At 41.0% G+C, this 23,929-nt stretch overlaps 2 protein-coding genes across 7 annotated transcripts in view; one reads left to right on the top strand and one right to left on the bottom strand.

Moving 5' to 3' along the window:
- The window catches only part of cdkal1 (CDK5 regulatory subunit associated protein 1-like 1), a 273,992-nt gene that overhangs the window by 190,006 nt on the left and 60,057 nt on the right, over positions 1–23,929 (bottom strand). For 5 of the 6 annotated variants that reach the window (XM_082550969.1, XM_082550971.1, XM_082550966.1 and 2 more), the window contains exon 6: positions 2,422–2,518. In XM_082550969.1, the coding sequence (XP_082407095.1) occupies positions 2,422–2,518 (97 nt within the window). Of the gene's footprint in view, positions 1–2,421; positions 2,519–4,545; positions 4,779–23,929 lie in introns of those variants that run through there. The other variant, XM_082550968.1, reaches the window with a different exon arrangement.
- LOC309717967 (E3 SUMO-protein ligase ZBED1-like) lies at positions 4,974–6,914 on the top strand (the record flags this gene model as incomplete). Its single annotated transcript, XM_082552908.1, has 2 exons — positions 4,974–5,157; positions 5,511–6,914. Exons 1-2 carry the CDS (start codon positions 4,999–5,001, stop codon positions 6,912–6,914), a joined length of 1,563 nt encoding a protein of 520 aa, XP_082409034.1. The 5' UTR covers positions 4,974–4,998.

The raw sequence follows: 23,929 nt of genomic DNA, 5'->3' as shown, positions 1-23,929 counted from the left end.
AGTTCAAACTTTACTTATCTACCAACCGATATTACATGAAGAGGAAAGGAAGCAGAACGAGTGAAAGAAAGAAAGAAACAGAATACTAAAGTAGTGACAGGGGGGAAAAAAACTGGTCATTTTTCTGCTGTTATTTTCCTTTCGCTCTTCCCAGCATCCCTCACACCTCGAATTCTCTTCACTTTCACTCTACACTGGCCCTTGGCACTGGCTCTCAATGCCTTCAGGCCCATCACTTAAAATAAGCCTCCTTTCAAACACACACACTCAGATTCACACTGTGCTTTGCAGGAAGCAGTTACTTGCATGCCACATGCCTGAGTAAAACCTTTTTCAGTGTAATGGTCAAGCAATCTGGGCCCATTCAGAGCAGCAGCAGGCGTCCCTACATAGAGTAAAACTCAGGTGTGCATTTCAGCTATTAATTTAGATCGCACTTTTCAACTTTGGCTGTTTTTAAATCCTCCATTGTACCCATAGAAAGAAAAGGATAAATACTGATATATTCAGCACATTTGTTGCATGTAAAAGGCAGTCACAGGTCTACTGGACGACATACATTTCTGCCTGTGCTTAAGCTTTATTTTAAGGTTTGTCGTTCTATTACCATAACTTAATGACAAGCACTAATGCGACATCCATAGTATTTGGATTAACCTTCGATAAAGTAATTAAAATTGTATATTTTTAAAAAACAGGACCATAAATACTGAGGTGTGACATTTCCTGCTCACAGCTTTGCATGCCCATTCCGATCCTCTGATTAGTTAACCAGCGCTGCGTAGGTGTGCGTAGGTGTGCGATGCATGGCAGTTACAGGATGCGACAAGTCTAGTTAAGAAAAGCGAAACACTGCAGTCTTGCGTGACTGTCTATGAAGCTCACACAATACATTTGCAGTCATTAAACAGCAACCTCAAACAAAACAGCACAACAGCAATAAAACACCACTCAGAAAAGCTGGCAATACGCACACAGGTCACATAAAATGAATCCAACAGGAAGGCCCGCCTATTTATTTTTAACTACACTCCTTATCTGGCCGTTGGTGCAATCACTATACACAAATTCTGAACTTGTATTTGCATCCAATTTGCATAACCCACCAACTGCCACTATCATTACATGTTCCACTGTGGGAATACAGAGGGACTCTGCATTCTCATATATTTATGTCTGGGTTTGTTACACAGTGTGCACTGATCCATGTTTACATGTTCTTTACTCCAACTTCTGACACTAACATATGAAGTTTGGTAAGCGTGTGCAAATCGTAGCATCACTTTTCTTTTCTTAGCTGACAGGAGCTCTCATGGCACTGCCCATCTGCTTCAAGGTTAGACATGTTATGCATTCAGAGACGTTCTTCTGCATACCTTGGGTTTTTTGATTCACCGTTGCCTTCCTACCAGCTGCCACTCATTCTTTTTCTCCTGCTTTTGGATTATTCTCTGTAAACCCCTAGAGACGGTTGTGTGGGAAAATCCCAGTAAATAAGACGTTTCTGAAATATTCAGACTATCTCGACTGGCACTCTCAACCAGGTCACATTCAAGGTCACGTGAAGCACCTTTCAGGTTAAACTTCAGCACTGTGTCTTGACGTCTACATGCCTCAATGCGCTCAATAGTTGCCATGTTACCGGGTAATTAGTTGTCTGCATTAACAAGAAGCTGAACAGGTGTAACTAATGAAGTGGCCACTGTGTATATGTGTTAGGCATAGAAGTGTTAGGATGATTTTGTCCAGGCTGCACTGTGGCAGTGTGCTGAAAAGCAAACAAACAACGAACTGAATCAATTATTCAATGAGGAACACTCATTTAGCTATTAACCAACAACAGGCTTGACATATCCATTAGTTCCTTTCTGTGACAGCAAAGGTGAAACAGAATAATTCATCTGCTCTGTATCTCTTTGTTATGCACTCCAATCACTCACCAGTGGCTGGTAACCAAAGCAGAATAGCTCAGTTTAAACAAGTAACAAGTTAAAATGTATTTATTGTCATATTTGTCTGTTTGCCGCTTGTACTCTCTAAAATATATTAATACTAGTAGCAAAAGTAACTAGAGGCTAGACTGCCCCCATGCCACCTTTAAAGGAAGCAGTCTATGCTGAGGAATCACTGACGTGTCCTTTCCTAGCTCCGTCTCTGTTCACCCATAACACCTCCCCATAGTACAGGAGTTAATGTACCCGATCTTCCTTTTCATGCAGAACATTTGTGACTGGGAAATGTTCTGCCTGAAGAGAATGAGCCCAAGACAGAGCAAGGTTAGCTGCCCCGTGAATGACATCCCGATCAGTCTCGAAAAGCGTGTCCGTCTGTACTCGTCATCGGACACAAAGGAAGATAAAGAGACGCACCTTTAATACAGCCAAGTCAAAATACACAGATGTTCACAGAAAGTGCACGTACCCCAATGATGCTGAGACCTTTGAGGTAGTCCATCCTCGGCTGGGCCTGGGGAACGCATCCTGCTACTACCACCTTTTTCTGCTGTTCCTGGGCTTTTCTGTGCAAAAGCAAAAAGAGAAATAAGCATAGAATAGCAGGTTAACTGTAATATATGACAAACACTACTGTTTTTCTGTTTCACTTTCTGATTTAACCCAGGAAAAAAAACTATGATCAAAAATATACAGTTAATATATCCTCTGGATCCTTTTGAAGATGAACATCTTATTTTAGAACCTCAACGGTTAAAATTAAAATGACTCCTTCATATCATATGTGCTAAAGTCTTCCCCTCCGACCATCTGTGTGCATGTAATTTTTGATCTCCACTAGAAAATTTCTTAGCCTGACATATTCTAATGCAATTTTCAGTGGGAGTAAATACTTTCCGATAGCTTGGGAAATGGATGAATCCAAGCTTATGCTTCATTTGGCAGAATGCATCTGGCCCCCGACCCATTAAAACAGATTTCCACAAGCCTTTGCCAAGCCAATCACCACTGTTTATTTAAAATGAGGCGTGTTTGATATAATGACCACACTGTAGGCTTTTTACATTGTCACCTCAGCCCTACATGGCACATTTCTTTGCTCTGACTGATTGAAGGTCCAGAGGCATTTTGATCTGTAGCTGATGAAAACAGCTTTTGAAATCATTGCTGGAGTAAGATGTTCCCAGCTAATTGCATTCATCTTTGCACGTAAGGCTACTGTGCTCCTAAGTCATTAATGGATAACGGCTTGACAACAGTGCAAACAAGCAAAATCAACTGCATGCAGTGATAAAAACCTGTCTGTATGTTCTAGCATATGAAACAAACCTCCAAATTCTTCTGATACCCAAATCTTAAAGTCAAACTTTATAAATAAATTACAGGAAAAAAATCTATTTAAAGTGTGGATTTAAATAAAAGTAAATTGTGCACATCTATGAAATAAATCTACGTGAAACTTAAAAATTAATTTAAAAAAACTAATGTTGTGAGTTTATTGTACTTGCAATTTGCCCTGTCATGCAAATTGACTCTGCTACAAGTTATTAGGTGAGAAAATGCTCAGTATATGAAGCTGAGAACATCATTATTTCAGTCGCTAAATGGCTGAGCCCAAAAACATACAGGTCTAGTCTTTGATTGGCCACTGCAGCACCTTTATTCTTTCCATGTTCACACGTTTTGCTATAGATTTGCTGCTGTGCTTGCGATCATTGTCCTGACGTAAGACTGAATTTCAGCCAAGCTTTAGCCTCCAATTTGAATAATTGGAGGCTAAACAGAAGAGTTCACAGTCGACGCCATGACTGCAAAGTGTCCTGGCCCTGTGGCTGCAAAACAAGCCCAAATCCTTATCCCTCCATGACCGTGCTGAACAGTTAGCATGAGGTTGGCTGATACGCTGTGCTTGTTTTTTTACAAACATGGACAAATATCTCCACTGTCATATGTCTAAAGTACATCATTCCAGAAATCTTGTGGTTTCTTCAAATGAAACTGCATAAACCTTAGCAATGCTGCCGTGTTCTTTTTAGAAAGAACTGGCTTTATCCTCGTAACTGTACTGAACTTTCACATTTATCATGCTAACTGCAGCCTGTAGCTTCTGAGATGTAGCTCTTGGGTTTTTCATCATTACATGATCTGAACTTGAAGGGAATATGTAAAAATTTTCCAATCATCAGCCCAACAATCGCCAATGGGCGACTGTTAACGCACCTTAAACGCGGTCATCACGATTAAAATTTTTAACACTCAACTAGGGCTGCCACGATTAGTCGACTAGTCACGATTACGTCGACTATCAAAATCGTCGACGCCTAATTTAATAGTCGACACATCGTTTAAATGCCGTAAAATCCTGAAAGGTGCAGGAATAACAGTAAGATTTAAGAGTGTAATAACGGACTGAAACAGAAGATGGCGGAAATGCACCTACAAGGATACCGTTAAACGGCAAAGATGAAGAAGAAGAAGAAGAAGCAGTCTCCGTTATCATGGCTACTCGGCAACGGAACTCGAAAGTCTGGGAGCATTTTGACCAAACAAAAGAAAAGAAGGTCCAATGCAAAATCTGCAAAATGGAACTTGCCTTCCATGGCAGTACAACGGCGATGCACGAGCATCTAAAAAGGAAGCACGTCGTGGCATCCGACGACGAAGTGGTACAGTCGTCTCGGTAAGCTAATTGGCTAGTTAGCTGCTAACATTATTGTAAACAGCAAGCTGCTAATTATTTGTGCTGTCAGTGTTAATCTCGTTAGTATGATGTTAACGCCATAACCGCATTAACGCGGCAAATCCCCGTTAGTCAGTGCCATGCAGCCCTCGCACCGCGTTTTCGCTCTAACGGGGATTTGCCGCGTTAACATCGTATTGACGAGATTAACGCTGAGAGCACTACTTATTATTGCTTATATTAATAGCTGTTAACATTACAGGACTGCTAAAAAAAATACATTCGTCTTCAATGGACGACTTTGTCACCAAGCCAACAACATGTACACCTCAGCAAGCAGATGTCCTGACTGAATCAATCTTGAACATGTTGGTGACGGACATGAGACCCCTGTCTATGGTTGATGATCAAGGTTTCAAAGAGATGATCAAGCAGTTCAACCCACATTACCATGATAACTACCTACCAGGCCGATCCCACTTCACCAAATTGATGGAAAAGAAATATGATGCTACCTTTGAGAAGGTTGGTCTCTCTTTCTCTCCACTCTCTCACACCACAAAACAAAATAGCAATTTGTATTAGAATTTAATACATTTCATGATGAAATAATATAGAGCTTGCTGACTGAGGAACCAATAAATTAATCTTGGTTAAAGCATGTAATGGAAAGTTGTTGTTGTTGTTTGTTTTTTTTTACTGATATGTTGAATGTTTATTGTTTAACATACGTAAGTGTATTTGATGTAACTGAATTATTCAATTGGTAAATTCAAATCTTAATGCATAAACTGACAAGCATTATTAATAATGAAAAAATATACTGTAATATATTTCCCTAATGCTTACTATTGTTCCAAATCATCTCATATCTTTAGGTAAAGCAGACCCTTGGTGGTGTCAAAGGTTTCTTCACCCTGACTGCTGATGTCTGGACCAGTCGTGCAACAGAGGCCTACCTTGGTGTGTCTTGCCATTTCCTGAGTGAAGATTGGAAGATGAAGAGCTTCATCCTTGATACCATGCCTCTTGAGGAGAGGCATACTGGTGCCAATATAATGACATGGATGGAAGAGGTGCTAACAAAGTTTGACATCTTGCCTGCCAAAATAAAAGCAGTAGTACATGACAGTGGTTCCAATATGGTGGCAGCAATGCGACTTCTTGAAGAAAAACATGGATGGGCCTCTATCCGCTGTGCTGGACACACACTCCAGCTCATAGTCAATACTGCTCTCAAAGAAACCACCATCAGCAGAGCACTAGGTGCTGCTAGGCAGCTAGTGGAGCACTTTAAGAGAAGCGAGCTGGCTAGTACAAGACTAAAAATGAAACAGGAGCAAATGAATGTGAAGAAAAATACACTGATCCAAGATGTCAGTACAAGATGGAATAGTACATTCCACATGATAGAAAGACTCCTCGAACAGCGCTGGCCTCTCACTGCCACTCTTTCAGATCCCGAGGTAACGCCAAGGGGGAAACACTACTTCGACTTGAAGCCAGAGCAGTGGGTGCTGCTTGAAGAACTGAAGCAAGGTTTGGCACCTTTTGAGACTGCTACTGTTTACCTTAGTGGACAGAAGTACACAACGGTTTCAGGTCTTCCACAGGTGGTCAAAGGGCTGACACGGGCTGTACACCAAAGCCAACTGGAGACGGGCTCAGGAAAATCTTTCATTGCCAGTGCAGAAAAAGGCATAACACAGAGATGGGGGAGTATATGTACTTTCTCAGCAGACAAAGAAAACTCTGTTATTCTCGCAGCTGCCTTGGACCCCAGATACAGAAAGTTGACGTTTTTGGCTCCTGAAGATGTCATCAGAGTGCAAGGGACTGTTGAAGTGCTTGCTGTCAAAGAAGCAAATGCTGGGACACATGAGCATGCAAAAGTGCAGACAGCCAATGGTTCAGGTAGAACTGAAAAGACTGCTCTGGACAACCTCCTTGAGTCTGACACAGACAGTCAGGGTGACAATGAGGAAGAAGCATCTAAGGAGGACCAAGATGTCCAAGTTGTGAGAAGTGAAGTTCAGCTGTACTTTAAAGAAGCCACAGTTTCTAAAAAGGATGATCCTCTTAAATGGTGGAGCGAAAATGAGGGACGTTTCCCCACACTATCAAAGCTAGCTAAATCTTTTCTGTGCATTCCTGCAACCTCCACCCCATCGGAGCGGATCTTCTCCACAGCAGGGAACATCTGCTCTCAAAAGAGAGCAAGCCTTTCTGCAGAACATGTAGAAAAGCTAACTTTCCTGGCTATGAACAATAATCTCGTGTAGATTGCTATACTGACTATATAGTCCCAAAGTTCAATATAGTTGTGAGGACTGAGCACAAAATGCTATTTTGTTATATTTGTTTTCGGGTGGCTTCAAACTTGAAATTTCATTAAAAGTTTAATAAACTATCATCTTGTCTTTATTTTTAGTTTCACATACCTTAAACACTTAAAGCTGTAAGCTAATGATAGTTATATAAGAGCAGATGCATGCTGCTGCAATAATCTGTACGTTTTACGTCCAATGGATGCATAATCTGATTAGTCGACTAATCGCAAGAATAATCGGTGACTAGTCGACTATCAAAATAATCGTTTGTGGCAGCCCTACTCTCAACCCATCTGGAGCGCAGAATGAACAAAATTTTGACAAACTGCCATTTCAGGGATTTTGACTCAATCTGCGCTCCACACGGGTTAATTGTTAATCGCGTTAGTCGTGATGACGGCGTGTAAATACTGACAGCACTAAAAAAATATAAAGTCGCCAATTTGGGATTTCTTTGGCTTTAAACCGGATGAAACAGGTAAACCTATGGATGTAACCAAAGTGGTGTGCCGCCTGTGCAGACGTAGAATGCGAGCAAAGTACAGAAAAACACGACTAACTTGCATGAGCATGCATGTGTCCACCATCCGGCTGAGTATGCTAGACTATCACCAGCTTCTGCAGCTCCATCAACAAGCATTTGAGCGCACTCTGAGGACGCAGATGTAAGAGAGTGCTGTTAAAACAGTGCTATTAATTTTTTTTCTGTTGACTGCTGCAATTAGCTCCATCATTATTAGCAAACTTACTCATGGGCAAATAAATAAATCGCCCTTGTAAAAACTATCGATGATAGTCGATATATTCGTCCAATCGCCCAACCCTAGTATGAAGCACATATAGCAAAGCATGCATTACACCTGAGGTGGAAACAAACTAGTAAACAAAGGCACCATTTTTCCTTTTCACATTAACTAAGGTACATTATGTGAACATATATGTGTTTTTTATACTACTTAAATTGGTAATGCAGAAAATCCAATATTGACAAAACAAAGCAATGTCAAACATTTCATGTTGCATGTCAAATATTTACAATATTGATTAATAACTGGTAAAACACTTAACAAGGCTTTAGAAATCCACACTGATAAGACAATCTGAATTAAAAAGCAGCGAGGTAGTGAATTCGTGAAACAAACCAGAAGGAAATTGTGTGTGTGTATTTGTGAGTGTGCATGTGGATTTATGCAAGTCTTTATGTCACATCCAGTTAGTGACAGTGAGATTTAAGGCATTCGGTCTGTCTGACAAAAGCTTTTGGAAGAGCTGCCCAGACTCTGCAATGAATCTTTAATAATGAAGCCTCCTGACAGCTGGAGTGAAAGAGGGAGGTAGAGAGGGAGGGACGGAAGGGGGGGCAGGGGGGATGCTTGTAAGTGAGGTAGGAATCATAGGAGTAGGCAGCAAGGAGCAGCAATGAAACTGGATGCAGAACTGTCAGCTGTGTTTTAATTTAGACTGTTTGATTCTTCAGGAAAACAAAGAAAGTGATGAAGGTGGGGAGGGTGGGGGTGGGAGAGCATGGTGTGATGGGAGAAAGATCTGTGAAGGTAGACATCGCAATTCAAAGCCAGTTTAATCTGTCTCGTGTATGAGAAATGAGGGGACTGATAAAAGCTAAAGTTTGTATGAGAGAAGAGATGGAGGAGAAAAAAAGATGAAAGCAAAGATTAAGGACTTTTGTCATTATTTGATTATAAGAAGCTGCTGGCATTAGGCGGTGTAGTTTCAGAACCAGAATCTGTTTAACTGGAAAAACAGGTACACAGTGCACATACAAGGGAATTTGAGTCCAGTATATTTAGTGTTATATAATGCTTGTATATAAATTCTAGGAAAAGGTAAAGAAAGAGAGTTTTCTGACACCAGAAAAAAAAAAAAGGTGGGCAGACAAACTTTCATGACTAGGTTAAGTGAGTCAGAAAAGCCCGGACAAAAGAGTTGGTATCTGTTTAGAGTAGCTTGTTCTTCCCACACTGGCAACGCCGCACATACAGACACACTCACAGTAGGGGTGCGTCTGCATAATTCACACCGTCTCCTGCCAAAATGCGCCAAACGTTCCTTTAATGCTCTGCTCGCTCTCTGCACACAGACTCGGAGCCATAGCTGACACAGCGAGTAAGCAGACAGCGCCTGAGTCGCCGCCTCAGTGCCCCAGGGGGAACGGGCCAATCACGCCGCACGCAGTTCCTGGGTGGGATGGGACGGAATGGGATTATGCGATGCGGTTGCCGTGGTGATACTTTTGAGCCCAACCAAGCGCTCGTTGCCAGTGACCCGGACTAGAGCAGATGTCCCCCAAGATCAGACGACGAGGTGTGTGTGTGTGTGTGTGTACGTTTCTCTTTGACTTCTTTGGCACCTCGCCCTAAATCTCTACGGCCCTCTGTCAACTCTTTGTCACCACTCTCCATTGCCTCAGGACCACACGCACAGACACACACACACACACACACACACACACACACACACTGAACACCCACATGCTTCAACGATACAATGCATACACATGGTCCTGGCTGGCAATGCCATCAGTGCACAATATTCTATGCATACATGTATGACCTCTGTGATATGTATGCATGGTACAGAGTGCTGTGCTGTACATACAGGTTTTTAACAGCTCAGTAGACACAGTGAATCAGTCAAATTAAACCAGACTAAATGTCCAAGTGACTTGATCAGGTTGACTTGGGAGATGTCTCTGCTATGAATATGACATTAAAATAACTTAAGGCACTGGATGGACCGCAGTGCATGACCTATATAAAGGCCTCTTCAACTTTGTCACAACAAAACCTGAAGTGAAAGAGAGGCCCTTCCTTAGTGGATTACAGCAGCCGCTGAGATGTAGTGACATCATATAAACGGAGGTAATATGCTGAAGTCTCCTTAATTCTTACTCATTTGAAAATGGTTATGTTAACAAGAAAAATGGCAAAGATAAGATGAGATGACCTTTATTAGTCCCACAGGTGGAAAATTGGTTTCCCACCTGTGGGACTAAGATCGAAACAAAAGGTATCGATCTTTATCCTTTTTACGAAATGCTTTTTAACATAGCATATGTAGCGTCACTTTAGTAGTATTTATTTATTGTCATTGTCAAGAACAATGAAATTGCGTTTGGGGCTTCCATACAACCCAAAAAAAGAAGATTTTTTTTTTTTAGTAGTATTTATTTATTGTCATTGTCAAGAACAATGAACACTTTGGGCTTATATGAAGTTTTGTGTTGACCTGAACAGAAGACCACTATCCTACACACTGCTATGGTCAACAAGATAGCCACCACCTCCCACAGAAACATTTAATGTGTATTTCCATTGTCTAGATCAAACCAGAACAATTATCAGAGGCACTAAAACCTAGACGCCAATCTAGTGAGGTTTCTTAGTCAGAGCAAGAATGAAAGCCAGGAGTCTGTGCATTAGGCAGAAATTATCACAAAGTTCTGTGACTCAGACTTAAAAATCAAAGACCGATTCAAACTTTCTTCTCCTTGTGTGGTTCTGCAACAGTTCCAGTGTGTCTGCCATTGTTGGTTTGCTCCTTCCTATGAGCACATTGTGCATCTGCAAGGCCCACTCGATCTCATTCAGTCTTGCCAAATGGCAGCACTTTAATTTTAATTTTATTTTAACCTTAGGATGTTTCAAGAAAACGTAGCATGGGCAATATGACCCCAAGGAAAGAACATAATACCATATATTTGAATATATCTGGTCACATCAGACCAGATATATTAAGATGAGTTTGCCACATCTTCTCTACACAACTTTGATTTCCATGGTATCATCACAGTCACACATGTGCAAGTGCAAAGAACTGTAGCATCCCACTAGAAGTGGTCTAGAGGTGCACAAGGAGCTGATGCTGACGGAAAAACCTTCCATCCATCCATCTTCTTCTGCTTTATCTGGGGCCGGGTCACGGGGGCAGCAGCCTAAGCAAAGAAGCCAAGACCTCCCTCTCCCCAGCCACCTCCTCCAGCTTATCCTCTAGCCGAGAGATATAATCTCTGCAGCGTGTCCTGGGTCTGCCCCGGGGCCTCCTCCCGGTGGGACATGCCCGGAACACCTCACCCAGGAGGCGCCCAGGAGGCATCCTTGTCAGATGTCCGAACCACCTCAGCTGGCTCCTTTCGATGTGGAGGAAAAACCATCTATACATAAACACATCCACTATAGTTTGTGGTTTTGTATTATACTTCTTTCTTTCTAGCCTGCCTACAGTTGTTGGTGCTGCCGTAGTGTAGAGGTTGCACGGATAAGTACATGGAGTCGCAACAAACTGGACACCAGCACAGAGTGCTGGTAGGGCTCTTCGATATAACGATATATATCGGATGACGATATAAAAACATATTTCGTTTCATTTTATGCTATTGTTTGTTTCGTGGTGTCGCAAAATAAACTGTTTACAGCAATATTTTTTCACTGTTTGATGGTAACTGTAGGATTTCTTATACTTCTATCCTTCTCTTATATTTAATATAACCACACTACGGACGGACAAGCGACTGTTTTTACATGTTGTCATTAGCAACAACGGCGGTAAAAGCATTGCGTGTCTCCACCGTCCGCTTGTTTATTTTCCACATAAACCTTTCACAATTAAGCTGAAGACCCTATTGAGATTTTTCAAAATCTGAATCACATGAAATAGCATGTAGAGTGTTTACAGACGAGAAGCTAAAAAGAGCCGTCAGGTGCTAAAACATAAACCTTAGAACAGGCTTTTCCCCGCAGCACACCGTGTAATAAATACTCACCAAGAAAGTTGCGGCTGTTTCAACTTATTTAACACTCGACTCCAGTTACACGACGTCCAGCTGAAAACACTTCACGCAAGTCAAGTTGCCCGAGATTCACAGAATTTACAGGAGATGTAAAAATTTTGTGATATATATCATTGCCGGGGCGATAAATGTGTTATATCGGGATATGAGATTTTAGTCATATCGCACAGCCCTAAGTGCTGGTGTCCAGTTTGCGCACACCCTCCGATTTTGAAGGACAGATACAAACAGACCCCTGGCATACTTGCAAACATGGTGAGTATAACGCTAGTGTAACTGTGTCCTCTCAATGACTCTCCCTGCTGCTCAACATCCTCAGCCCTACATAGTGGGGGAGAGGATGAGCTCATTACACACACACACACACACACACACACACACACACACACACACACACACACACACACACACACACACACACAGAGCCAGCCATATGCTCCTTTACAAGCATGTTGCTTAAAGGATGAGGTCATACTGGTAAGAGTGGTGAGGAGATTTGTGTATGTGAGATGTACACATTGGCAGTTTAGCGTGATTTGAATTCGATGCATTTCGGGGGAAGCAAAGTCCAAAACATAAACTTACCAACATGTCAGGTGTGTCCCTTCTTCCCTTTCCTATATCTGGCTTGTCCTTGCCCCTGTCTCCCTCATCCTCTCATCTCCACTCCGACAGTTGTTTCTGGCTGATTTGACAGCGAGCCAGCCACTCGGCACACTCCTGACCTCTCTGCATTAGCATAAGCAGCAAGGGGCAAGGTTAAGTACCCATCAAGCCTCAGTAATTAAGATGTGAACCGGTGTGTGTGCGAATGTGAGGCCAAATGTATCTAATCTTCCACTTCATTTATGTGTCACTTCCACAAACTTCTACACACAGAATAATTCAGTCTCACGGATGGTCACTGTCCTAATTTCAATTCCAGGATGGATATCGAAGCCTAAAACTTTACCTTACATACGTTTGAGCTGCTTCAATATATGTTTTATTCATCGTTCCATATTTATGTCCCCACGTGTTTCATCCAAGCAGCAGCAGGATATGGATCTGTGCTGACTGACAGCACAGGCTGTTACTCTGATGAAGAATGTAGCCTTCCCTGAGTGAATAAGTACATCTGCAAAGTTTACCCAAAACAACTGTCAAAACACAAACAATATAAATAAAACAGCAGCTAACTCTGGGCCTAAGGGATCTGACTGCAGACAAACTAAAATAAATGAAAGCCATTAATGTAGTGGAACAGGATCCTGTAGGAGATGTTGCTGAGAGAGAGAGCGAAGAGGGAGGAAAAGCAAAGAAGGATTCAGCGAAACTGTGAAAAGAACATCTTTATAAGAAGGAGAGAGAAAAGACAGCACAGGGGTGAAGCTGGAGGAGATCAAACGCGGGGAAACCTGAGAGCAAAGTCCCACAGAGCCCACCCGAAGTTAACTGCCAAATGTAAGGTTGACCTTTTAAAGACCGACGAGTGTCCATGAGCGATCTATTCCAGCTCAGACACTCCATACAGTGCAGCAATACTCTGTTACTGCGCCTGAATGATAAGCCTGATGTCTTTAACTGCATTTACACCAACTTTAGATTACACAGGCTCTCTTTATCAATCTCTGGTATTATTATTGTAATATAGGATAATGACGACTGCTTTCCAAATGAATCAGTGTTTTGGATATAATCAGAGCAAATCCAACCCAGCGGAATGGCAAACTGCATGATTTGTCTTTAATCTGGTCAATGCGCAAACATGGACATTACTCTGTGCTGTTATTTTGAAATTTCTCATCAGTGTTAATGTACCAGAATTAACTTCACTGTTAAGTTCACTGTTACTTGCCGTCCAACAAAACCATCCATCTATCAGCTACACTCACTTATCTTCAAAGCAGCCACGGCCTGTACAAGCTGACACTCGGTTAGAGGCGAGGTACACTGAAGTGTGTTTGTGCTAAATGGCGAGGGGTTGTGGGATCAGTCACGAGCGTATCTGAAACTGGCTTTGAGTAAAAGGAAGGAAAAAGGGCACATCTATTAGCACAACTTCATCAAAAACTAAAAAGACAGGCAGGAAGAAACTCAAAAGGAAATGAAAGAGAGAAATGTAAAGGTCAGGGGCTGCTATAGTTCCTTGGGACCTCTCCCTTTCTTTCAAACACTCAGAGATAGAAATTCTTCAGCAGTGCTATGTTGTTTTTAAATTGGCTAGACAGAGGCAAGCAAAAGCAAAACTAAATGAGAAATTAAAAAAACAAATAGACAACAAGACCAGCAGCAGAGAAGGGACGTGTGGATTAATCAATAAAACATAACTACAAGAAAGCAGATCTCATAAACACGCGTTGTGGAATATGATGGTAAATGCAATATAAAATTGGGCAGCCTAAACATTGAAGACAAGCTATGAAAGCCTAGAGTCACCGCAATGGTGGCCAGGCCCAGTCCACCTGCAAACATAACCACGTATACAAGGAGAAAAAACTCATAATAATAATAATAATAAAGTCAACAGCATGGCTCATTTTCAGTTTTGTACATTTATTACTAATGCGCTTAATAAAAGCATTCACATTTGAGCTGTGTTTTACAGGATACAGGCCAATCAAGATCTGTTGACCAATCGATGCACATCTATAACACAGCAAGTTTATGGCCAGCTCACATGGCCTTTGGGTATATCAGAGATCGGGCTGCAGACCAATTGTCAACATGGGGCTAGTAAAAGCAAGGCAGACAAAATGCAAGGCTTACAGATTACAGCCTTTAAAAAAAGAAAATACCTGCTACGCCGGCCCAACGCTGTGAAAGACGACATCTGTCGTGTAAAAACTGCTGAATGTGTGATAAATATTCCATTACTATAAATGAGTTGTATTCACCACTTGAGTGGTTCGTAATAGAGAAAATGCTAGTTAAAAAAACAACAACACAACAGCGCACAAACATTTAGACACGCAGACTCCAGGGAATAACTTTAGCTAAGCTGAACCTGAATCCTGGGAAGAGTCCCAGGAGTCCCATTTCTAATGCAAAGTCCTGCAATCTATATGTGAGACGCTTATGGAACAACGACACGCTGCCAGCCCAGCAGCCTCAAGCTGCGCTGAAGAGGCCGAAAGGGGAAAGAGCTCATGAAAGCAGAGGGTTTGTATTCTTTAAAAACCAGGAAGGATCTCACGAAACAATCACACGCTTAGAACAAACATCAACTGGAAAATGCATCGCACTGAGCTCCTGTTTGGGAACGGCAGCAGTTATACGATAGTGTGGCAGCTTTAGTGTCCGACTGAACAGGTCATTTCAGTGGGGAATAAAGATATTTACTATGGTGAGCCGCAGCCACTGAAAATATGGCAATGTTAGAAGCAGGGAAACAAGCGTTTGACTTCCTCCATTTGTGCAGGCATGAGCGACTATGCAGCGTCTCTGTGTGTTTGTGTTTCTGTGCAATTATTTTGATCCAAAAGAGGAGACGAGCGAAGAATATTTGCTGGGATGACACAGGTGAAAGGACTTTCTGGTTGAATGGATCCCTACAAAATTAGTCCAAGCATAAACAATCATGATTGGTTTCAAGGTCATAAATTATTACAAGCAAGGGTTTGGAAAAGTGGAATGGCACATGCTCAGTGACCTGGAATGCATCAGTCTTTGCAAACCAACACATTTTTTTTAGTTTTACAAAAGACAAAGACAGAATAATTACACCCTTCTAATAAGTAAGGATTGCATAGCAGTATTGAAATTGTCTATTGTATTTACACATAAAATAGTAAGGGTTGTTTTGAAATGCATGACAGACTGATGCAAACAGTCAAACTATTCAAACCTTCTGTTCTTGCAGGTTAGGTTTCTTGTGGTTAGGGATTGCTCTGTGGTTCTAGACCAGTTGACTCTGACGCAGCATGCATACAAATAATCATTTCCTAGATTATAACACTACAGAAACGCACTGGGACTGTAGTCTGTCTTACTTTCCACCTTGCTGTTCTACAACTTCTGGCACAGAGAGAGGGTTGCTGCCACCTGCAGTAAAGTCTGGCTACATAACATGTAAGACTCCACAGTTAACTTTTGTTTTACATTATTTATATTATGAATATTTACCATATCATCCAACAAGTACTTCTGGCAAAAGCAGCAACACTAAATATTCAGTGCATCTAGTTCTGTCTATAATTACAGAATAACAGGAAAACAGTAAATGATGAGATTAAGATGAAGACTAATAATGGGCACTAGGGAATACTCACTTCTGTACTATAAGCAAACACTACCTCAGAGCTGTTTAGTATATCGTGCTGCAAATGTCTCAACTTCAAGTAAAATCTTACTGTAATTCTTCCTTTCATGGATATTTCAATATTAGCATAAACACTGGAAATAAAGGGTTTTTCTGAACATGCAGCTTCGATATCATTTTATGGAGGCATTGCAGGGAAGGTCCTGAACACAACATGAAGCTATAGTGTGCTATACTTGGCAACTCCAGAGAAAAAGTGAGTTTCTGTAGAGTAGACGAGGCTTATTTTCTACTCTGTGTTCACAGCGATCTATACTATGAATATAGCTGTGCACTTAATATAGGAGACGTGATTGTTGAGCATGTTCCTCGTGTGTAATGTATGTATCCAGGGAAGAGATGAACAGATGAAAGAAATTATGCATGTTAACCTCGTACTTTGCATCAGTGGAAATCAAGGCAACATGGAGTTTAGCTTTGCGTCCCCTGACTGACAGTTTGGGAAGAAGTAAACAGACTGCTTTTCATTTCCTGATACACTTGCCTGGCATGAAAGTTGGACTAAAAATCTCTTACTGGACAGTCAGACTTCTGCGGTAAATCTTTGTAAAGCTAACAACATAACCTGTGTGGTTTACACCGTCACCAGCATTCATGCTTTTTATTGGTCGTTTACCTGTTAATTACCTGGTGGGCCTGTCCCAGTGACACGACAGAAACAAAGTGCTAGGACTTATACAATGTGACCAAATATATTTGTGCCTCAAGCTTTTCCACTTCGTTGTAGACTTCCTACAATCTCATAGATTTGGTGGGCTCTCTCCAGGAATTAAGGACGCGATTGCTATTCTCTCACTGATGGATATAAAATGTGAACTCTTGAAGCAACATGCAGTTAAGAGCTGCAGCGAGGTACACTTCAGGGAGGAAAGGTTTGGGTTTTTTTAACGACGCACCTTCCTATTTAACAAAGAGGTATAAATCTCTTGTGCTGCAATAATGATAAAAACACAAGCAAGAAATAAAAGATAGAATTAAATTATTTAGGTTGGTGTGCCGTTATTATTTTTTATGTGAACAGTCATTTAAAAAAAAGCAGATATGTGAGTAAATGTACAGTCAGAGCAAAAATACAACAAGTGTGGGAGTCTCATTATAGAGCTACAGAAGTCTAAGCATCTATTCAGCCTGTTAATTTCCCTGGCTGAAGAGGCTCTACAGTGGCTCATCAGTCCCTCTAAATAAGACCCCTCGTTTTACCACAGCGCCTTATTTACTCTAAACAACATTCTGCTGAAATTCAAGGAAGCCGTGCACACAAAGCCAACTGCGCGACTGAATCGCTTTGCAGGACCCCCTTTCTTTGTAAACATTAATTTATGTAATGCTACTTTTCTTTTCTTTACTCTTCTCATCAGAGTCAACGGCAATTAAAAGGAAGGTCCAAGACTCGCTTCATTATATTAGAAAGGAGGAGGACAAAAAGTGTATGAGGAAGGAAAAGGCTTTACTGAAAGAGGTGGTGATTATGGAATACATTTAGCTTGTTAGAAGGACGCTGAATATTTTTACAGATGCGCATGAATAGAGTCGTCTCCACCTCTTTTGTTGAACCGTGTTTATTACAGCTTTCTCCTTCATACACTTTCAATTTGTTAGGACCACATTTGTACGCTGCATCAAAATGGACATCAGTCTTCATTTGAAGCTTAACATCCATTTCCTGTATAAGCTACAACGAAGGACTGCTGTTAACAGCCGGGTAAAATTCTTGTTACACCATGCACGCTGCATGATTTTTAAGTATTTGCACCTGCATAGCTAAAACACATCTCTTCAAAATCGGTCACTATTCTTAGATTTAATTTTCACGTAGGGTGTTGTGTTTATCTGCAAAAGTCTAGATGTTATTTGAGGTTTTGTTTTGTTTGTTTTTTAAATCAATTTCAGTGAGAACAGCTCAAAGATGTAGGAGTCAGAAAAAGCTACAATTACAAACTCAAAGTCACTGAACACCCATACACAAAACTGTATGACACAACAAAGTTTACAGCAGTATACTGTACAAAGAAGCAACTTAAATATTTTCTTTCTACTGTCTGACTTCACTTACCCTAAAATCAGTAATCAGGTTAAGCAGTTTAACATGCTAAGTAATGTAGCTTGAAGCACATAAAACAGACGATGACAGTGATAAAACTATTAAATGGAAAAAATAGTTATTGTAGTTGAAGTAACAATAATAGCTTATGCTTAATTAACAAGTGAACTGCCTTTGTAATAGCAAAAACCCAGGGCTAACCCTTAAGTGACATGGCTATGCCCAATGTACAGCCCTCAAGTGAGTGTAGCTGATACAGGAGATGCATGATGGCATCTTGGCTGACAGAATCATATCCAAATATACACATAATCCCTTGTCATCGCAAAAATCCAGAGCCTTAAACACGCGCGCCGATTCCCCGCAGCAGCATCGCTTCCTTGTATATCTGTCTGTTTGTTTACAGTACCTCACATGTTAAGAACTGCCCCAGGTATACTGAGGCTCTGGCTTACCAATCCCTTACAGAGGTTGGCAGCTAACTGTGTAGATTTCCACACATGTGTGCTCTGCATATACCTGTGGCAAAGTTGTAAGCCCTGGGCTTCTGTCACTCCAGATAGTGTTTGAGAAATTTCTTGGCTAGCTTGCTCCTGCCCATCAGCTGGTTAAGCAAAATTAGAAACGAGCCGTTCTAAGAGTACCGAGATACTTAGATGGCAACATCTTCTAGACGAATATAAAGCGACTGGAAATAATATACACTATAAAATTCACATTAATACTGACACACAATCAAGCGCATGTTTTGTTTACATTAGGTTTGCAAGAAGACATCCACAAACTAGCAACCCTCTGCAACATCTGTATTAGCTCCTCCAGTTCCCTCTTCTTTAAAGCTGACCAGTAACGTCATGCTGTCATTGGTTTTTCACTCCAAATCTTTTGCACTGTGTGCATCACCCTAAACACACCTCAGGGTTTAAGCATAAATCACACAAAGGTCGGAGATGTTACTGTCATCTTGCATGACTTAATGTATATCAAGCACCATATTTAAACCCTCAAACCTGGATGTGACATCCACTGACTGAAATTTTAAGAGTTTGTGTCTTCATCAGGCCGATCAGGGTACCGCAAAGCTGGCCAAATAATTCTGCCGGCGCTCGTCACCCTGAAGCTGCATGAAGAGTGAACACACCATTTTCCTGTGAAAGAATGTCATCTTTTGTAACTTGCAGCGAGTATAAAGAATCTCTGTGGCTCAGTGGTAATTTCCAGGTCAGTGCTTGTTTAGCTAGCACTAGCAAAAAGGCCTCTGGAATTGTTAGGTGGAAAAAAACAAATGAATAAATAAATAGAGGCAAAGACCAAGACGGGGAATGCAAGAGCAGCTTACAGGTGCTCCTCGAGAAAACGCACTAAACTCTCTCTTACCATTGCTCTTTCCTTTTCTCACATATGAAGAGTATTAATAAATGAGTAGGCAATCTAAAAGCAGTTTGCTGAAACAGAGTAGGCCTGTGTGACACGATCAAGTTTGATGTAGTTTTGAAATCCACGCGTCTGCACCCAGTTTTTGCCTTTCCTTGTTTGTCTCTACGGGTGAAAAGATCCAGGCCGATCATGTTTCAGTGTCACAGGTTTTGGTTTAGTGTCAGAGCCTTCTGTGTGTAACTAAAGATACTTGATAGGAACACAGCAGCTGCTATCCTGTCTGTTACACAAACACCCACACCTGCCACCTGAAGCAGTCGGTCCCACAGGCCTTTTCTTCTTCTTCCTTCTTTCACGCCCACCCACTGAATCAGCAGACATTATGGCATCTCTGTGGACCAGTGTGTCACACGGGTCCAAACACACAAATATGTCTAGAGAGATAATCTCGCATTAACGCATTGTCTTTCATGCCAGGGAGGCGGTTTGAAATCAGGTGAGAGGGGGGCGGGGCAGCAGGTGTTGTGTGTATACGTGACTTTTTCTCAGTGCAGGTGAACAGAAGGTCAGAGCGCTACTCTCCATATGCCATCTGTCAGATGAGCTACATCTCTCACTGACATTTCACTACTTGAAATAACGATGTCAAACTACTTAGACTCCAGTCCAGTGCATTCACGGGTAGAGACACACAAACATCAAGTTTCTCATCAAATATTTGCTTTAGTTTGTAGATTTAGTTGCCACATTACACACAAGCGATTCCTTTAAGGGTGCGACATTTGCTTTTTAATCTCTTGATTATGTTTTGAGGAATTTTAAAGTGTGAGAGAGAAGCATTTTGAAATGTGACATATGTAGATTTCCACATTATTTCAGCTTGATTAATTCTTTCTGCTTTAGAATTCATGCGCTTTTCATAAATACCTTGATCTGCATGCATTAATCCAGATTTACAAGTAATACCCAAACTTCTCACAGCTGCAGAAATGGACTTTGCTGAGTGTGAACATTTGCACCGGAGACATTATGCTTCCCTCAGTGAGAGATTGCGCTATACAGTGGTCCCTCGTTTATCGCGGGAGTTACGTTGTAAAAATAACCAGCGATATGTGAAATCTGCCAAGTAGACAACTTTATTTTTTACAATTATTATAGATGTTTTAAGGTTTTAAGACACTTTATACACTTTTCACAGACAGGCATGAACATTTTCACACTTTTCTCTTTTGTTTATACCCTCAAAGTTCAAACCTTTGTAGAAAAATAAGACCAAAGGCATGCGCGGTTGCCTTTGACGGTGCAAAACGTTTCGTCGACATTGCTGTGTTTGTTGGGGAGAAAACTGGGGTGGCTGCAGCTCAGGAGGTAGAGCAGGTCACCTACTGATCAGAACGTTGGTGGTTGGATCCCTGGTTCCTCCAGTCTGCATGACAGTCTGCATGTCAAGTGGGCAAGTATCTTGGGCAAGATACTAACCCCAAGTTGCTCTCCGATGCATCCATCGAAGTGTGAATGTAGTTAGACAGCACTAAGTAGAGAAAGTGCTTGTGAGAATGGGTGTGACTGGGTGAATGTGGCATGTTGTATAGAGTGCTTTGAGTACTCTGGGAGAGTAGAAAAGCGCTATATAAGAATCAGTCCATTTACCATAACTTACAAACATACAGTACATATATAATACAAATATACAGCACTTCAGTCACACTGCTAACAATCGAAGATTTATGTAAATTTGACAAGCTGAACTTATCCTGACTGCACAGGAGACACGGCACGAGATTGATTGACAATGGTCTACAGCCAATCAGGACGCAGAACACAATGCACTGTAAAAAAAAAAAAAAAAATTTTTAAAAAAGCATGCAAAATTGCACAAAAAAAAAAAAAAACCCAAAATCAGTGATGCAGCGAGGCCACGAAAGGTGAACCGCGTTATAGCGAGGGATCACTGTATTCCATTGTTTTGAAAGCTCTAGTCCTTTCACTGATTGGATAAACTAGATAGGCTGACCAAGAATAGCATAAACAGTATGTGAAATGTGATGAAGCCTGTAAACAGACATGCAGGGCATCGTCTGATTTTCAGTATGCTCTGATTGGACTGCGGATCAGCAGGTCAGCTTCACGTATGTCCGGTTGCGAGCTAGTCTGCTTCACACATGGAACACATATATGGGCTTCCTACAGCCGTTTAGCTGCTTGCAGACTCAAAGCTACACACTATGAGCAGCCTGTTCTCTTATGGTGTGAGTGAGAAAGATATAAAGTTTGCCAAAGTGAACCACAGGAAACAACCAAAGAAACTTCTTAAAAACAAACCTAACCAGATACTTTCATCACCTTTGCCTAGTTGAACATGGCTATCCAGAGGTCAAAGCCATGTATGAGCCTCAGTATGAGCAAAGGCTCAAAGCACTATAAGGAACATGATGAGTGAAAGACAGAAAACTGCCCATGCCTTGTTTTTTGGTGAAGTAATTAAAAATTAAGTGGGTTATTAAATTAAGGAAGTAATTGATTGGTTCTGTTACATAAACCTGTAGCATCTGCCTTTTTCCAGTAGCAGAGAACTTTATTTCCTTTGTTTTAAGCAAAAGAAGACGCTGGAAAGGTGATTGTGTTTTGTACATGCTGACAACTATTGTTCTTAGAAAGAGAATCAGGATCTTCAAAAATAAATGTATTAATTAAAAACAAAAAGTATCGGCAGGTTACACCCTTGAGGGGAAAAAAGAAAAATTAACCTGTAACCCAACAAGAGGAAAGACGACTAATTTGAATTCCACATCTTTTGACGACAAAAGACGTAGTCTGGCCACACAAAAGATGAAATTAAACTTTTGAAAAATGCTAAATTGTCTAAGCATCACGAAAAGACCCATACTAACCAATTTAGATTTTGCTGAAACTAATGTTCACACAATGTGCTCAAAATGCTCAAACAAAAGGTGTCAAAATTAACCCTGCCAGGCTCCATTCCCCTATATTTCTTCAGCTTTATAATTACATTTTATTCCCAAGGGTCTAAAGAGTACAAATGAAGGATATTGACTTTAGGTTTTCACAAATTCAAAATATTAGTAGTATGTTAAAACAAAAAATGCAAGTACAAGCAAAGAAGCTGCCATCGTAAAGATGTAACCTTATTAATCAATATTTCCATTCAAAAAGTTTCTAGTTTTTCCTAATAAGACCTCATTTAGGATGAGTAAAAAACACAAAAACCCTCAAATCTCAGTTAATTTAATTCAGCCCTGAACTGGCCTCGACTCTTTTCCATGTCTCTCCCAGTCGTTTTTCTCCTTTCCCATCAGTCTCTCTCACTCTCTCTCGCCATGAAAGTCCTAATGAGGTGCTAATGAGATTCGCAGTCTTCTTCTGAATGAGATTACAGTGAATTATGTATAAAGCCTTTAAATCATTGCTTTAAAATTACATGAGTTGGCCATGTAGCAACATGACAGCCTTGTGTTTTTAGAAACTGACAGCACAGCAGCAATGCTAATTTTATTAAACAGAAATCACTGTGCAGTCATTTTAAAGGCTGGTATTTCTCTAAATAACATAAAATACACACAGGCTACATACTCATATAGCAAGAACCCATTGCCCCAGAATTTGAACTGTAAAACTAATGACCAAATTTAGAGAAAAAAAAAAAAAGAACCATGAAGACAGTTGGTGAGGGTCCAAAAGTGGAGAGAACATAAGTGGGGAGAGAATGATAGACAGAAGGAGGTAATGGTGTGACCTTGTGAAAGCCTGCCATCACCTGCTGAGAAAAAATTACCTGCAGGAGAGAGCTCCAAGTACACCTCAAGATCTGAAAGAATCTCGTCTCTCTGCCTTCCTTCTTCACCACCTCCTTAACGACTCCCAAATGAAATGACAAATATGACGAATATGTTACCTGCTTGAAATAACTAAACTCAATTAAAAAGGAATAGAAATGACTCTTGTGGGTTCTCTGCTCTCATTAATTGGGAGCAAAATAACCTCGCTCCCATTTACTCCTGCGTTCCATCCATCTTTTTTATCTGTCTCTCTCACTTCTTCCTTTCCCTCCTCTACTGTAATTTGTCTTCATCTCTTGCAAGTTAACACTGGAGCTGCAAATTCAATTAAATGCGCATTACTGCTACAAAATTTTGAGCGCAGTGTTGTCAAAGTATCAAGGTCATCAGCACTGTATTGAAATTGTTCCGGGGTACCGACACACCAAAACTGATAGGTTTGTAGCTTGAACCCATCCGCTGGAACGTTGAAGACAATATAATTACACTGCTAAGCAAGACACAAATAGGCAAAGTTCTTCATGTTACTCGTGCACGGGAGAGACCGGACAGAGCGCCGTCCCTTCGCTTGACCCCAGTCGCTCTCGTCCGTCCTCCCGTACCACTGTCCTTTTATTGAGGTTACATGAATATGCATAGGTTCAT

This window comes from Aulonocara stuartgranti (assembly GCF_965226115.1).
Source record: "Aulonocara stuartgranti genome assembly, chromosome: 11".
Taxonomy (NCBI): domain Eukaryota; kingdom Metazoa; phylum Chordata; class Actinopteri; order Cichliformes; family Cichlidae; genus Aulonocara; species Aulonocara stuartgranti.
Note: the sequence above shows the minus strand (reverse complement) of the source record. Positions and strands in the feature narration are given on the sequence as shown.